This window comes from Vanacampus margaritifer, chromosome 13, assembly GCF_051991255.1.
Source record: "Vanacampus margaritifer isolate UIUO_Vmar chromosome 13, RoL_Vmar_1.0, whole genome shotgun sequence".
Lineage (NCBI taxonomy): Eukaryota > Metazoa > Chordata > Actinopteri > Syngnathiformes > Syngnathidae > Vanacampus > Vanacampus margaritifer.
Genome location: NC_135444.1, coordinates 5919432 through 5936844, shown reverse-complemented (window position 1 = coordinate 5936844; position 17413 = coordinate 5919432). Strand labels below are relative to the sequence as shown.

The 17413-nt window shown below is 41.7% G+C and overlaps 2 protein-coding genes across 4 annotated transcripts in view; one reads left to right on the top strand and one right to left on the bottom strand.

The window, feature by feature from the left end:
- The first annotated feature begins 417 nt into the window (after window positions 1–417).
- arpc5b (actin related protein 2/3 complex, subunit 5B) lies at window positions 418–3068 on the top strand. The gene is made up of 4 exons (XM_077583203.1): window positions 418–692; window positions 1376–1447; window positions 1525–1701; window positions 1939–3068. Exons 1-4 carry the CDS (start codon window positions 552–554, stop codon window positions 1999–2001), a joined length of 453 nt encoding a protein of 150 aa, XP_077439329.1. The 5' UTR covers window positions 418–551; the 3' UTR covers window positions 2002–3068.
- Window positions 2988–17413, bottom strand: part of hmcn1 (hemicentin 1) — a 94156-nt gene continuing 79730 nt past the window's right edge. For 2 of the 3 annotated variants that reach the window (XM_077583200.1, XM_077583201.1), the window contains exons 84-107: window positions 16875–17009; window positions 16604–16794; window positions 16411–16492; window positions 16058–16327; window positions 15805–15975; window positions 15560–15730; window positions 14296–14466; window positions 14018–14188; window positions 13762–13932; window positions 12264–12434; window positions 12053–12199; window positions 11830–11967; window positions 11488–11609; window positions 10603–10840; window positions 10368–10430; window positions 10150–10269; window positions 9930–10064; window positions 9727–9840; window positions 8510–8635; window positions 8312–8440; window positions 7157–7516; window positions 4702–4821; window positions 4448–4574; window positions 2988–4326 (exon numbers count right to left, since the gene is read on the bottom strand). In XM_077583200.1, the coding sequence (XP_077439326.1) occupies window positions 3960–4326; window positions 4448–4574; window positions 4702–4821; window positions 7157–7516; window positions 8312–8440; window positions 8510–8635; window positions 9727–9840; window positions 9930–10064; window positions 10150–10269; window positions 10368–10430; window positions 10603–10840; window positions 11488–11609; window positions 11830–11967; window positions 12053–12199; window positions 12264–12434; window positions 13762–13932; window positions 14018–14188; window positions 14296–14466; window positions 15560–15730; window positions 15805–15975; window positions 16058–16327; window positions 16411–16492; window positions 16604–16794; window positions 16875–17009 (4010 nt within the window). In that variant the 3' untranslated portion in view covers window positions 2988–3959. The remainder of the gene's footprint in view (window positions 4327–4447; window positions 4575–4701; window positions 4822–7156; window positions 7517–8311; window positions 8441–8509; window positions 8636–9726; window positions 9841–9929; window positions 10065–10149; window positions 10270–10367; window positions 10431–10602; window positions 10841–11487; window positions 11610–11829; window positions 11968–12052; window positions 12200–12263; window positions 12435–13761; window positions 13933–14017; window positions 14189–14295; window positions 14467–15559; window positions 15731–15804; window positions 15976–16057; window positions 16328–16410; window positions 16493–16603; window positions 16795–16874; window positions 17010–17413) is intronic. The other variant, XM_077583202.1, reaches the window with a different exon arrangement.

Below are 17413 nucleotides of genomic sequence, written 5' to 3'. Positions count from 1 at the left end.
TGAATATTTGCAATTACTTGTAATGCAAATCATCTAATGCTACTCTCAGCAGTAGTCATACTTTTTTCACCCATGAATTTCTTCCCACCTCCAATGTGCAATATGCAAAGCCACTTTACCTGTTTGTGCAAGTACTGTACCGTGATTTTGTACTAGTTAATTAATGTTCTTGATATATTTTATTGTGCTTTATCGTTTACATTTGATTTCCTCTTCCTATACAGCAAACATAGCATTGCTCCCGATTTCTTTAACCTGATTTACAATGACAATAAAGACATTCTATTCTATTCCATTCTAAATAGTTGTCGTTTTATGCCAAGTTGTAAGGTGTGCTTGCCCTCTAGCGGTCACGGTTGAGACTGCTTGCAGTTCCAGAAGTTGGCCGCACGATAGCGACATCGTACAATGCGGAACCAAAAGCCACACAAGGAAGGAGAGGACGTCAGGAAGCTTCCTGCTTGTCAGTTGACTGCAAAAAGGCCGGAAATTAAGCTTTCACGTTAGCGCTCTTTGATTCTGTTGAATTGCCCTTTTTTCCCATTCCCGAAATGTCGAAGAACGTCATGTCCGCCCGCTTCAGGCGAGTGGACGTGGATGAGTACGACGAGAACAAATTTGTGGACGAGGAGGACGGAGGGGAGAACCAGCTGGGTCCCGACGAGGCGGAGGTGGACTCCCTCATCAGACAATATCCTTTACGTTATTGGCTCGCTTTGTGCTAGAACGCGAAGCATATTGTGCAAAATGTTAATGTCGTATTTCATGGTGAAATCTGTCTAACGTGCTCTTTGTGTATGCTTGGGTGGGTGTTTCTTGCTAATCGGGCGTTTACAATGAGGCCAGTCACTGCCCAGACTTGCCTGACAGTCACATTCCAGGGATTTCTGCTCCCATTTAACAAGGTTGCTATGGCTAGTAGGCTCGAAGTGATTTCCCAATTTTTAGATACTTCTCGTGTTTATGTCACTCATTCATAACTTACGAGTAAATTCTACTTGTTCTTTGTGCCAATAAACAGTGCGTTTTCGAGCGCGTTCCGAAATGTAGCTACAAAGCAAGCGTCCGTTAATTTTTGGATGGAAGGCCTTATAAGGTATAAAAGTGCAACACTTCCTCATTTTAAGAGTCTTGCCCCGCCCACCTCATATTTTAGCCTATCAGATGGGAGAATCTTTGCTTTTAAGTTTTTCAACCATTTTTTATTGCTATAACAAAAAACAGCCTTTTAAAATGTAATCTAATTTTAGCATATCAATGACGAAACCGTCAAATGATAAACAGATACAATAAAACCCATCATTTGATGTAATTGTTTTTAAAAATGTAGAATTGTGCCTGTGTGTGTGTTCCAACCTTAACCGGACCCTGTACAGGAGACAACATGGCAGCTCTACACGCGGTCCTCAAGAACCCACCAATCAACACCAAGAACCAGAACGTCAAGGTGGGGTTCGGCTCACTGCCATTTTGTCCTCCGTGCCAGTGTTTACATCTTCCCACGTCTGTTCAATTTGTCACCAGGACCGTGCGGAGAATCTGGTGCTGAAGGTGCTCAGCGCCTTTAAGAGCAGCGACATTGAGAAAGGAGTTCAGTCTCTGGACAAGAATGGCGTGGACCTGCTGATGAAATACATCTACAAAGGCTTTGAGAGGCCATCGGAAAACAGTAGCGCGGTCCTCCTGCAGTGGCATGAAAAGGTACCCTTTTGCAATAGGTCCACTTCACTCAGAGAAAAAAAAATGATAACAATGTTTGTATTCAAATTGTTGCTCGATTGATTTTTGAACATCTGGTCACTATCAGTTCACACTTGTTGACAAAGTACTCGTATTTTTCCGACGAATATTACATTTATAGGAGTATGCCATTGACTTCTTAAGTAGAAATGTACTCTAAATTGTCTCGTCAATAAATCCCTTTTTGTGCATTTGTAGGCGCTGGCCGCCGGCGGTGTAGGCAGTATTGTGCGAGTGCTGACGGCGAGGAAGACGGTCTAAATGTGGAGCGCATGTCTGACAGACACACACAATGTAACAGATGGCATATGGACTACAAGGAAAATCAGAGGAGTGAAGATTGGAAGGGTGAATGGATTGTGTCAGATCAAAAATCTTATCTGGGTCATATTAGGTTAAAAAATAATTTTGGCACATTTATCTTCTCATGCTCGGTCATGTTTGTCACTAAGTGCACACACGGATCCCCTGTTTCAGTTCTTAGGTGCTCTTCAAATAGGACTAATGACCCTCAGAGTATTTTTATTTTATTTTTTCAATTTAAACTGGAATATGTTCTTTTCTTTGTGTTGCAACCGCATCAAGACCAACTCCCAACTTCAAATTTGAAAGATTTTGAGTAAAATAAGCAATCTTGGTTAATGAGCGAGACCAATAATTGGTGATGCATATTTGGTTTGTGTGTTTATGCACTTATACTGTCATCTTAAAATATTGTTGGGGCGTTTGCCGCCAGGATTTCCGCACCCGTCTTTTTTGTATATTTTGTGTGTTCTGTACCTAAGTTCAAATCTAATGCACATTGATTTGTCATTCTCATCATTATCCCAAACATTTTGCATAACCAGGGGAAACCTGTTGAGGTTTTGTCTGCCTTATGAGGTAGAGCTCATCTGTTGCCAAATAAAAGAATTAGATTACATTTCAGTTGATTTCAATGACTTGTGTAGTAGAGAACAAAATATCAGAAAAAAAGCCCGTTTTTTTTACCTGCTTATTTTAAATCACTTGGAATTTATTCATTGTTCCACCAAAGCTTCACTACAGTTGACTTTATTTTCATTCTCAGAAATTGAGTCATAATGGTTCAGTCTTGACGTCGGTAGTTATACGTTCCAAGTTGCTAGATGTATTTTCTAATGCAGTATTGGCTGTTTTGACGTGATCAGAAGAACTATTCGATTGTCTTCTGCTTCATGTATTTCTCGTTGCAGGGTGAGGAAATGAAGAGACATACCAAACTGATGTACAAAAACTGCCTTATGGAAAAGTCCTTTTTTTATGTTTGTGCTTTTTTTTTGGGACAAAAATAAATGGCATGAATGCTGGTTGAATTTGCTTTTTTTCTTCTCTCCCCCCTTCCACAACCCGGACTGGTTGCCAAACAATCACAGGGAAAATATGATGCATACAAGCTAACATTCGTACTCCAATTCACCCTGGCCGAGCTGACATTTGGACCCAAGCATTGTAACTAGGTCATCATGCTGCCCCTTGTTCCATTTAACATAAATTGCACTGTGATGCAATTTTGTTTTTATTTAAAAAAAAAAAAAAAAAGAAGTCCAGTATAGCAGTACATGTAACAAAAAACATTATGTACAAGTAAAAAAAAAAAAAAGTACATCTAGGCATCAATTGGTGGATGACGCAGCGACGTCACTGAGTGTGTAACGGGTTGCTACCCAAGGGTGCCTTTGTGCCATGCAGTCACATGTTAACATAAAAAAACTGTACTTCTCTATAACGCATTTTATATTCAAGACCTTTCCAGTAATAAACATTTGACAATTTGAACAAAAGCCTAAGGATACACCTCTTAATAAATTATTTAACCATAATTCATTTTATCAAGACGTTTTGGATTATTTTATTCTTGTGGGGACAGTTTGGGTGAGGCCTTCCAACATGATGTGTCCCTGACCACTAAACAGCATTGAATGCACTAGAGCAGGTACTGTTGGCCTTTTGGTGTCCCAATACTTTTGACCATTAAATGAACATACATTTATTTGGGAGCATTTTGTGTGTTTACAAAGAAGGGCAGCAATTAAAAGTAATAAATAGCCAGGACTCGTTTTGGATTGAAATCCACTTACACAAGTCAGTGTTCTTATTTCATTCTCTCGACGTGAACACAATGTATCATCCCAGTAGAGTTGCAGGAGGAGGATGCAACATCAGCCCGCACCTTTAGTCCGCTGTCATTTAAAGTGCTCTCAGTAAGGATAGGCCGAGACGGCGATGTAGACGATGAAGGTGGTCTGATACTCGATGCCCCCGTCTTCGCTGTAGGACAGAGCTCGCACCTTCATGCGGTATGTATGAGGCTCTCGTAAGGGTCGGGTGGTGAAAAGCACCCCTTTGAGGTTCTCATCCCGAATGGCGAACGGCAACGTGACGTCCTCGTCCACCACGAGGAAGGTGGTCCGAGGGTGCATCACTCCGTCCTGCGTGTAGGCCACCAGTCTGATGAGGTCTTGGTTGGCGGCGATGCCGAACGGAAGGGACAGGAGCTTGTACTCGAGAGCGTAAGGGCTCAGGGCGCATTCAAGGTCATTTGGAGGGCAGTTCTTCAGACAGAACCTGAAACACAAATCGCAGACGTGAGATGAGTGTTAATCTGCAAAGAGGCTGGAATACATTTTTGGAATATTCCATATGTCCATCCACATCTCATATATAAAGTGTGTGCGTGTGTATTTACCCTGTGGCGGGCTCTCTCTGGTAGTTAGGTGGACAAGGTGTGTCAATGCATTGATAACTTCCTCTCATGTTGAAGCACATACGGTTGGCTCCACATTGGATGTTCTGCTCAAGACACTCGTCTATATCTGGAAATACAACAAGCAACTTATCACCAAATCTAATTGTATACGCTACAGTGAGGTAGTCCTAAAACTGGTTATTATCAGTCATTTAAATGTATGAATTAAGGTGGTCCATAAGTGAAGCTCTCACCTTGGCATGTCTTGCCGTTGGTCATCAGGTGGTAACCAGTTGGGCAAAGACACCTGTGGCTTCCTGGTGTGTTTACGCACTCATGCTGGCAGGAATCCCTCACCTCACACTCGTTGATATCTGGCACATATTACAGAACACAAGCGGTGTAACATGGACTGTATTGTGGCCCTGCCGTGTAGAACAGGAATGGGCAATTTACATTTTAATCATTTTTGCTGGAGGGCCACATATGGAACCACATACTCCCTAACTTGATTTATGACAAAAATGCTATTTTAGATTTGGACAAAATATGTGCAAATGTGTTTATCATTTTGATAATAAATTTCTCAAGCAAACAACAAAATAACCACATACTGTGATATTTTCCCCAGTGCAAAGGGCGCTTTTGCATAAAAATGACCATTTAAAGGGGAAGTCAACCTAATTTGACAATATGTTCTATGCAGCCTCGCGAGTTTAAATACAGTATTTTGGTTAATATTGCGTTAGTAGAATATGAGTTAAGCAGCAAAATCAAGCAGTTTTTATCAATATCAGAAGGCGTCCATTTTGCCACTTGCTGTTGAGTGAAAACGACATCACAGTTGCTCAGGTCTCAGGTAACAACAAAACAGGTGAGCTATGATTGGCTGTTGCCTTGAACAAACTGTGATGTCATCTTCAGTCGACAGCAAGTGGCAAAATGGCCGCCCCCTGGGATGGATAAAAAACGGCTGGATTTTGCTGCATAACTCATATTCCACAAATGTAATATTATTCAGAATGTTATGATTAAACTAGTGAGGTCATATATAAGATATTATTGTCAAGAAATAGTTAAGGCTGACTTCCCCTTTACCTCATTTGCTTCCAAAAATGTATAAATACGTTCTATTTTAATGTTTTAAGTGTCCCAAAGACATAGTTATACTTTTTTATTATTATTATTTATGCTAGAGCATATAGAATGCTTTGATGTAGTCTGCAAAGAACTGCAAAGAACGGTTGACGGAATGATAGTTATTACACAAATGGCCAGCAGGTGGCAGCAGAGCAAACGAGATCAACCAGGGCCATGTTGAAAAAAGCTCATTTACCCACAGTTCTATACAGATTTGTGAAGGATGATGAAACTTAGCTATACTTTAATGCTAATTGCTGCAAAACGGAAACAGATACAAATATACTTTTTTCTGATGAAAGAAGAGACTCTAATCTTTCTTTTGGTAGGTTCATGGTTTTATAGCAATAGAACATAATATTCTGTGGGCCTTGCAAAATCAGTCAAAATCCAGTAAAACAGCTGGGAAGGGGATTGCTTCAGTGAAAATGTCTGAGAGTGAAATTGAGGACGGCACATACTGTAACTGTTGGGGGGGGAAAACAGTGCAATAACTCATTTTGCGCATTTTTTCCCGCAAAAACCAACTCACTCAAATTTGTAATATTATTTGAAGTCCAGTGTTTATAAAGCACATCACTCCAAAAGCACAAAAAAATAATAATATTAGGACTATTCACGTTGTAATCCAGGGCAGTACAAGACCCAGTGTAAGCGCAACTAAGCAATGTCTGCCATTTAGTGGTGACTGGTAATACAAGTTAAAAGTACACTCGACCGCTGCATATTTACATTTCGGCACCTATAAATGTGTATACATGGGGATTTTTTTCTTTTTCCTCCATTATTGTTTCACAATTTGGATTTTGTTTTAGGGATTTTTCCACAATTTCTTTCCATTCTTCACATTAAAAAAAGAGGGGGAAAAAAACATTATTTATCCATCTATTTTCTTAACCGCTTATTCCTCATAAGGGTCGCGGGGGGTACTGGAGCCTATCCCAGCTGGCTTCGGGCAGTAGGCGTGGTACACCCTGAACTGGTTCACTTTTAATTTTTTTAATTAATCAAGGGGCCACCCCCCCTTCTGGCCAATTGCCCATCCTTGGTGTAGATAAATACGGCAGCCAAAATATTAGAAACACTTGTTATGATGATGCAGTGACATTTTATACCATTTCTACCCAGTGGTGCGCGAAGCTCATTAGACGCCCGGGGCGAACAGCTGTTTTATGCCTTGGAAAAAAATAAAAGATTGACGGAGGTGTGCGGTGCGAACGTAACTTTTCTAGATTGCTGCCACCTCTATCAGAAATGGATGATCCTTTTACATAACAAACAGCCAATATTTGCAAAATCTTGGTTTGTGTGTGGGGGAAGGGTCACGCCCCTGTTAGAACCATAACAATAATCAACCAAAATTGTTAAATTAATACTTGCTTGAACCTAATGTGTTGACCAATAATTGACTCCATGTCAATATTGTCATGTAAGCTTTTACTTTGGAATCTGAATTGGTGAGGTGAGGAGAGTGTTAGAAGAATTTCTGCTTGAAGAATTAACCAGTATAATACAATCGCACTGTGCACTGTGTTTCTCTCTGTGACCCTGCCTGCTCTCTCGTGTTACCTAAGCAGCGTCCATCCTTGGACACAAACCCCTCCTGACAAGCTTCGGGGCCCTGATTTATGGGGACTCCTCTCGGGCTCCGGCCTCTGTCGCGCCCCCTTGTGTTGGCGTTGTAGGAGTGATAGCTGTGCGAGGCCAAGTTGTGGTAGAGGCGCTGGTCGGGGTCGCGCTCAGGAAAGGACTGGGATGTTCGGAAGCCGTAAGAGTAACTCTCATAAGTTGGCAGGCGCTCAAGCCCGGCACATGACTTTCTGTCCCCCAGCAGGTAGCGCCCCGGTGGGCAGGTGCACTTAAAGCTGCCTGGAGTGTTGACACACCGGTGGGCACAGGGTTGCGGAAGCCGCTCACATTCATTGACATCTGCCCTCCACACAAAGAAAGACCAGCACCAGGAGGAGAGAAGAAGCAGTCAAGGAGAATGGAAGACGTAGGTCATGTGGAGACGGATGAGAGTAAAGATGACGAGGACAGAAATAAAAGACATGTGGTGCGGGTCATGTAAATAGAAAGGAGAGATGAGGATGGGGGAGGAAAGGGGATACATCAGTTACCCCACTGTCATCTCAAATGAAATATTTGGTTTCAAATGACAAAAAACATCAATCAAATTCGCAACAATGTGATTGAATTGAAATTTAATGTCAGCTACAAGACAAGATAAGACAGGTTAATGATGTCACAGGCAGGAGTGTGCTGTTATGAAGCAGAGTTGGGAAAGTCCAAAAGAGTGATAACAGACAAGGTGTGACAGCGACGTAAATGAAAAGGTGCTGGTCTTGCTTTGGAGCCATCAACTGTCTTTTCCTTTGACTCTTTCCATCTCTTACGCCCAAGTCAAAAAAGCCACGGTACCATGCATTGCATCTCTCGACCTTTTGTGGTGCTGAATTCATAAGTAAATAGGCGGTTTGCAGCGCTTGAGTTGTTTAAGCAAGCAGTGATGTTTAAACAAGATGGCAGATAGCAAAAGAAAGAGATGAAAAGTTCAAAACAAACACAAGCAATGAGCAAGTCCTATAAAAGAGATGCATTCATCCCTCTAAAATATATAAATTCAGCCTAACATATTTGCACATGAGCAAGCAAAAGTTAGCTGCTCAATGTTTTTAAATCAGGACTTTTGAAAGCTACAATAGCCAAAGATGAAATACATACCAACACAGGGTCTGCCCACTCCCTGAGATCGGTACCCGCGTGGACACGTGCAGTGGTAACTCCCTCTCGTGTTTTCACAGATCTGGTTGTATCTGCACTGGTGGGTGCCATCTCGGCACTCGTCAATATCTACCATAGAGAGTGGTCGAAGTCAAACAACATTATGTCTTACATGAACGATGAACACGCAACACTGACCTACACATGTCCCATTGGCACCCTTGGTCATACCACTGGGGCACAGGTCGATGCAGTTATAGCCACCACGGGTATTTTTACACTGCTGGTCTGAGCGACAAACCCGCTGTCTGCATTCATTTATATCTGGAACGGCATTTGGGGAAAGAGACGTCAGTTCTGGAATAATACCAGGAAGATAAGTCAAACATATTTTTTTAAATACTCTATGTGCCCCTATTAGTTTAAACATGGTATTGTGATTAATATTGCACTAGTGGAATATGAATTAGGCAGAAAAATTCAGCCAGCTCTTGGGGCGGCCATTAGATGTCGACTGAAAATTACTTAGTGTGACAATCTAAGGTACTTTAACTTAAACATCACACTTTGCGCTCAGGTCAATTACGACTCACCTATTTTCTGAGTTTGATCATGTGACAATCGCAAGCTGAGCCGTGATTGGTCACTAACTCAGCTGTGATGTCATTTTTGCTCTATAGCAAAATGGCAAAATGGCCGCCCCCTGAGGTTGATTTAAAAAAAGGTGGATTTTGTTGCTTAATTTATATTTGACAAACGCAAAATTAATCAGAATATCGTGTTCAGACTAGGGGGGCCACATAGAGCTGTGTTTCTAAAATGGAGGTATGTGTAATCCTGGGGGTACGCGAAGGTATACCAAAGGGGGACGTGAGACTTTAAAATAAAGTCCAAAAGTTACATCCATGCACAAAAATCCTTAAAAAATAATTATAAAATTATTTAAATATTTGAGAAAAATCTAAGTTCATAAAATGAATGTTATATTCAGTAGGCTATTCAATTTCATTGTCTTACAAAACCTGACACCCCCCCCCTCCCCCCCATAGCAGGATGGTTTGACCCAATCTGTTAAATGCCACCTAGTATATCCTGTCAATCATTTCAAAACTTAATTTAAAATTAATTGAGTGATTTTTTATAAATTATTTACTTCTTTCTTTTTCTTTTTTTAAAAAAAACAAATAATCTGTCAACCATTTATTTTTAAGACTACTGTAAGATGTGCCTAAAATTATATTCAAGTGATTTGGGGAGTGTGAATACTGATTACCTTGATTATGTATAGCACTACATACATACTGAACTAATGAACTAATCACCAAATAGGTGTATAAACAGACAGATACAGGTAAATATGTTGCTGTTAGGATATCCAATTGAAGCAATGTAATTTTTTTTAAATGCACACTTACCAACACAGCGTCGATTCCTGAGCTGAAATCCAGGCTCACAGGCGCAGCGATAACTACCAAAGGTGTTCACGCAATGTTGATTGCATGGATTGGACTCCTGGCACTCATTGATATCTAAGCAAAAAATATGAGAGATGTATGAACTTCAACACCCCTGAGTGGAAAGGAGCAGAATTCAAGGATTTGCTATTGTGCTATTGTACCCGTGCAGCCGTGGCCATCAGCTGTTCTCCTGAACCCGCGGCCACAGCGCATAACGCACTGGTATGACCCAATCGTGTTTTCACAGTCTTGTCCATCATGACACACGTTGGCACCCAGCAAACACTCGTCAATATCTGGTGGGGACGAACGTTTGGGTTGCGACACACTGAGATGAAAATAATTAACAGTCAGCGCGTTATGTGTGTGAGTGTTACATACCTTGACAGGTCCTGCCATCGGCCGAAATGGTGAGCCCCCGGGGACAAGAGCAGTAGTAGGTGCCCATAGCGTTGTGACATGCATGAGAACAGGGGTTTCCCACTTCACACTCATTCTCATCTGCAAAAAAAACAAATAAACAATAATATAAATGATTTCATTATTAAAATTCAATATCTAAAGAGTCAATGACAACAAATGAAGCCAAGAACAGCCACCTGCACAGTACGGCCCTGCAGAAACCAAAGTAAACCCATGAGGACACTGGTTACTGCGATCACCTGGAATGAAAAACATGGGATTTACTTTCTATTATGTAGGAGAGAAATCCATACATCAATGTGAAAGAAGCAGATCAACCTAAAAAACACAACTAAGAAAAGCTGGAATAGGTCAGAGATAGAATAAAAAAATAACACAGCCTTGATTGTTAATCAAGGTAATTTCTCGTACCCTTGCTGATCCGAGCTTGGATGCTGTATTCCAGCACCTCCTCCATGGCGTGATACTGAGCGCTGATGGCTGTTGCATGAAGAGTCTGTACTAAGTAGGGCATCTTGCCCCTGGATACGTCATAGGAGATGGTGTGGTTCCAGGAGTAAGGCACGCTTTCCCTATCAATGCTAAACATGCGTGTGGACAGCGCATAGAGCTGGCCTGGTCCTGTCTGGATGTAGTCTTCTGTGTAGTCCTGATAGGAACACAGCATAGTCTTCATTTCTCCTATAACGGGGGGTGTCCACTTTTTTTATGCACAAAATTGAATGAATGCAAGGAACTTGACATTCTTTACCGCACCCAAACAGGCAATAATAATTCATTTTATATATAGGCATGTTTCAGGGCACTCAAGGTCACCGTACCAACATACAGTAGTTGAAAGAAAACAAACAGTACAATAAAAATAACAAGATAACCCATCAATTAAAATGGCGAATGATATGGGCAACGTGGAAATAAATAAGCAGTCATGTGTGTTTTGAGTATATGTCACGGGCCAAGGTGGCAAATCTCGGTCCAGAAAGTAAAAACCCTGCCACAGTTTGGCTTGAGCCCCAGGTTCTAGCTAGCTAGCTCCCCGGGTGCTTGTTTACCTGCTAGGGCGCTAGCTAGCTAGCACGAGGGGCTAAAGCCAAACTCTGGCATGCTTTTTACTTTCTGGACCTGGATTTGCCACCTCTGGCCATGGGCCACTCAAAAAATGGACGGTGGGCTGCAAAAAGCCCGAGCTGTAGTTTGGACACAACCTGCCTTACAACTTTATTTGAAAAAAAAAAAAAAGAATCATTATAACAAATGATAATACATTGGCTTTTGTGTGTAATGTAATGTGCATACCTTGATGCTGATATCAACATGTGAAGGCAGCTGGAGGATTTGTCCATTCACGACTATGTCCAGTAACAATGCTCCATCGGAGTCTAAGCCCCGGGCAATGTGAGTCATCCTTAGAATCTCACCTAAGTTTAAGAAGAAGGATTGGAAAGCTCAAGCTCTTGATCAGCACAATTATTAGAATTATTTTTGTTTAGACCTTTTAGAGACATTTTCTATATTGCTTGTCCTGATATGGTGACTTGGCGCCAATCACATTTGACTTTGGATAAGAGTTGGGGTAGACCCTGACTGATCTCCCATCAATGATAATTCACACTCACATTTACACCTGTGCATATCTACCTGTAGCAAATTCCACCTGTGTTTCTCGCCTGAAGATAGCTCCAGTTAATGTGTACCCGTTGAAAGCCTCTCCTACTTCCTGTGCAGTGGTCCAGTAGATAGGATTCAAGAGGGAAATAAGCTTCCTCATTGCAGGCCCTTGAACGAAAGTTAAGAGGATTGAGGCATTTCATTTGGCAGATCCCAAATAATGAAAATTTCGATAATTGTTTCTATAACTGACCTAATGATCTTGGAATATTTGAAATAGATGCTTTGACGAGTTTGCCACCAGATGTTGTGTCAATGACGGTGGCATTCAGTATGGCTATACCAAACTTGATATCATTGATATTCCCTATAATGCTTCCTCGTGCCATCTGTGGCCCACCTGACAAAGAGATACAATATTTAAAATGGCTTTTAGAGATACAATGCATATCCAGATGTCTTACCTGGACAAGCCTCAACGTTACACCTGGACAGTTGGGAGGGGTCTCCTGGGCACAGGCGGCCACCTTTACTAGGTGATGGGTTATTACAGAGACGCACGCGTGTCCTTTCTCCACCCCCACAGGAAGCGGAGCATTCTCCCCAAGACTGCCAGGGTCCCCAGTTACCATCAACTGCAGTAAAACAAAATACGTTCACATCAACTTCATGTAAAAACGCTCACTCAAACAGCTTGATTGTTTCTTAAGTCACAGAATGCTTTTCAGTACACAGCATTAGGGCTGGGAAAAAATGTTGACCAAGTCGGTTGGGTCGACCACAAAAATTGGTCGACGCAAAAATGCATGTGTTGAAGCTATTTTTATCATTTTAAAAAACATATTTGCGGCACCTGGAAGTTGCCGGAACCACTATTTCATGTTTCCGCACGGACAGTTATTGCTGACGGACTCTGACCGGCCTTCACCAAAACACTTGTGCTCTCTTTAGACTGAAAAGGGAGAAAATTAGCATCGCTACAATATCTGATGTTTGTAACAAAATAATCCACATCAAAATCGCTAAAGAAATAAGAGTTCTAACGAATTTATTGGAGCCAAACACGTAAGATGGCAAGTCATGCATGTTAAACTTAGGGCAAGACTCACTCCTCCAAGTTGTTTTTCCACTCCTCCAAGTAGCGTTCAAGCTAAGCCATCCAGCATTTGCCGTAAGGACTATTATTACAATTTTACACACCAAAGAGTGCAATAAGTGTGCCAAATTGACCCAGTTGGCCACAATGCACTTAACAACAGACGGAAGGGAGTTTGCAAACGCTGACGCGCACCTTAGAAACAAACTCACTTCGCAATACCATAGCTAGATTAGCATTAGCTAGTAGCATTATCAAGTATGAAGCTACAATAAGCAAGTACTCATGACGTTTATAGAGTTAAAATGGAATGGAACCAAAGAAAAACATCAGTGTGACGGCGTGGGATCCTGGAGCATAAAGTAAGTTGTTTGAAAAACCTTTCCACATGGTACCGTTAGTAGGCCTATGCTGCATCAATTGCCTTTGTAGGCTTCGACAACTCAATATGTTTGAATGAGACAAGCCAATACGTCAGGCTTAGTAAACATATGCACTCCATTTGCCATTTAATATTTTGATCAAATTAAATTTTTCATTTGTTGGACTATGAAGTGATTTTCGGGAAAAGTACAATAAGTAAGTGATTTGACTATTCGGGGCTAATGCTAATCGCGATTGTTAACCATTTAGCATAGGCTAAAAAGCATATGCTTTTTGTTAGTGTTTGTGAAATGTGTGCATACGTGTACAGAAGATAAGGGACAATGAGTATTTATATCCACTAAACTTTTTTCTTTTGGACTTTAAAAAAACAGGGGGGGGGGGGATTATTCGATGGAATAATCAATAGAAGACTCGATTTTTAAAGAAGTCGTTAGTGACAGCACTACACAGCATATTCAAGTGTAGTTGCAAACACGCACCAGGACACATGGCTGTGTTACATCTTTGTATTTGTGCATCCGCGCCTGCACACGTTCTGCCGCTGTTGGCCGGCCTGGGGTTGTCACATGTCCTGTAGCGCCTCATCTGCCCTCCGTTGCATGTCTTGCTGCAACTTCCCCAGCTGCTCCATGGACCCCAGTTCCCATTGACTGATAGCCAGAACACATGAATGGATAAATAAGTACACCACAAGAAGTCACACATAACAACGTAGCAAAACTGGTGATAACTAACCTGGGCAGGGCTCGCTATTACAAAAGTCAATGTGCACGTCGTTGCCTTCACACTGCCGTCCACCGTATAGTGGGCCGGGGCTGGCACAGAGGCGTGTTCTTTGTCTGGTGCCGCCGCTGCAGGAAACGCTGCAGGCTCCCCAACTCACCCACGATGACCACTTCCCATCCACTATTGAAAAGAATCATTTGTTCAATTAGCTGTATTAAATGCCTGAAAAAGGATCTCACTATTTTAAGATTTTCACTCTTGTAAACAGCAAAGCAAAACGTGCCTACCAGGACATGGTCTCTCCTTGCACACTTGTGTTTGCGTGTCTGTGCCCTCACATGGTGATCCATTAAATGCAGGCGGCGGGTTGTTGCACAAACGGATTCTTGACTGCATACCCTTTCCGCAGGTCTCACTGCACGGGCTCCAAGGAAGCCAAAGCCCCCAGCCACCTGACACTGCGTCAGTGAAAACAGAGTCGGCACTTCACTGGAGGCCTGCACTGTTAGATGGTACTCTAAAATCCTACACAATGCAGTAAATGACGAGACGAGGAGATGAAGGCAAGTCACGTCTCTTTTACTCTCCACACATAGGGAGATTTTAATCGCCGATTATTGCCCTTCAAACAAAACAATCGGCCAACTGGGCCAAATAGCAGATTATTTTCCCCTTAAAACATTATCATCAAAGAAAACAAAAATTTCCGATGCTGTCAAAGTACACTGAATGCACCATTTTGCTTACGTAGCATAAGCAACGAGCAAGTGTAGCGTATTTTATTCGGTTGCCCCCCAAACGTCCTTTAAGATGGTTAATGACATTCCAGTTGGAGTTAACTGTAAAATTAAGCACACAACAAAAAGAATAACAGCCACTGTATATTTAAATACAAAACATGCTTCATTTTTGGAACATTGCTAGCCTACCGCAAATGCTAAAAGTGAATTCAAACGCTAATCGGAAGTTAGCATCGACTTCGGGAGTGTTTTTCCTTCACATAATGAATATGCACACACAAATGCAGTGGGAACACATACACATAGGTAAGATAACACTACGCAAAGGCACAAATGTGCGAAAAACGAGCTATTTTAATATAATTAAATCGTAACTTTCTTCTGTATTCACTTTAAATGTGTACACCATGAATCCACAGGAACAGTCAGTATTTGTTCTTACTGCTTTCCACTTGCTATTATTTGAGTATATTCTATTCTTATTTCACGTTTTTATTTTTATTTTGTCATTGTCCTTTCTAAATATATTTAAAGTTGATATTTCAAGGATTAAAATTAATTATTTTCTCAGAATTCAAGGATGCACATTTTCACATGATATTTTTCCAGCCCAATTATGCATTCTAAACATATGCATGTGAATGTTGATTTCATATCAAGGTTCGCTAAACGTTCACCTCATGTTCAAACTTGCCTTGCTTGAAGAAAACCCTTACAAAACTCTAAGAGAACATTTAGCGAACGGCAGTTAATCTGGAACAAAACTCCTCAGTGGGATACGGCCTTAGCAAAAGAACATTTGTTGTCTTACCTGGACAAGGTCGGACACTGCACATGATGGCCTCAACAGCCCTTCCCTCACATGGCCTTCCTCCATACTGTACTGGCGGGTTACTGCAAGTCCGCACCCTCGTTCTGTTCCCATGACCACATGTCCGAGAGCACTCCTCCCACGAAGACCACTCTGACCAGTTACCGTCAACTATAGTTTGAAATGCAAATCCTAAAGTCTTGCATGTAACATCCACCATTATCAGCTGTTGACAGTAACCCTACCCGGACAAGGCTTCCCGTGACAACTGCGTGTCTCTGTGTCTGATCCTGCACAGTGTTGTCCTCCATTGGCAGGAATAGGATTGTTACACTGTCTCTGCCTCTTTTGAGAACCAATCCCGCATGTTGAACTGCAAGGGCCCCAATTAGCCCATTCAGAGTAGCCTCCATGAACTGGAAAAAAACACAAACAAAACATAATTATCAGCTTTTTGTAACTATGTATGCCTATTAGAATTACGGGCGGGCGAAGTACCTCGAACAGTTAGCCCAACCCGAACCAGTACTGATCCAAGTAGGTTTCTTGCTATACATTCATATTCAGCTGTGTCCTCCTTCTGGGCACTGTTTACCCGAAGGGACCCATTAGATAAAGTGGAGAAGTGGTCGCTGCCCAAAAGCGGATGTCCTTGGCGAGACCATTCAATCACTGGGGTAGGCTCCCCCTCCGCCTGGCAGTTGAGTACCAATGTCGTGCCAGCGTCCACCACTCTTGTTACAGGCTCTACTATAATGGTGGGCGCACCTGGAAAATAACACCAATGCAAGAGATTTTCAGGTCACCTGATTCTATTGGTCAGTCCTGAAAATGATTTTCACACAGCTTACTCTGCAAAGTTAGAGTGACACTTAGTTCCACAACACCAGCATCGTTTGTTGCCACACAAAAATAGTTGCCTGCATCTTCAACCTGTGAAAAAATCAATTAAAACCCACACAAGCAATTTGTCAAAAAGAAATGCACTTAACTGAGGAAATGTTACATTGTATTAGACACGCACGATCTAAAGTGCTTTCCTACCACTGTGCCATGGATGGCCAGAGAACCGTTGTCCAGTTGACGGACGCGCTTGCTGATGGCTATGTTTATTCCATTTTTGCTCCACTGGATGGTGGGAAGTGGGTCTCCCCGAACGTCACAGTTCAGAATCGCATTGCCGCCGAGAGGTTCGATTCGGTTGGAGTGAAGCTCCCCATCAATGATAGGAGGCTCTGAATGTAGAAAAAGCGGACAAAAAGTCATGATAGCGTTTGAAGATGCGATCGTAAAAGGAGGATGAATGTCATCTTACCTTTGACGTAGACAAAACCCAAAGACTTGATGCTTCCAACTGAGTTTTCCGCCACACATGTATACGTGCCAGCATCTTCTTTACTCACTCTCTCTATCACCATCTCACTGTGGCCACTCATGTGATCATAGTGAACTACAGCATCAGTACATCAGAGGCAATGAGAGAAAATCGTCAAAACACAATGAAAATTCATCTTCATAAAAGTAAAACATAAAAACTCATAGACCTTCATTCAAGTTCATGATTACGTTTTTTATTTCAACACAACTTTGGTAAAGTGGATTATAGGGGGGGGGGGGGGGGTATTGAGATGCCACAACAACAGGAACACTAGAAAAATACAGTAGATAAAGATGGGCCTGATTGCGAAAAATGAAAATCCAAGTGTAATTGACGTAAATTATAATTGCATTTTAAAAAGTGAATTAGTTGAAAAATATAGAATAGGTTGAGTATGCGAGTGCCAGGCATAAGCAGGGGTCCATTGTATCTGAATTTGCAGTTATAACTGGTGCCTTTGTTTTTGAAAAACTTTT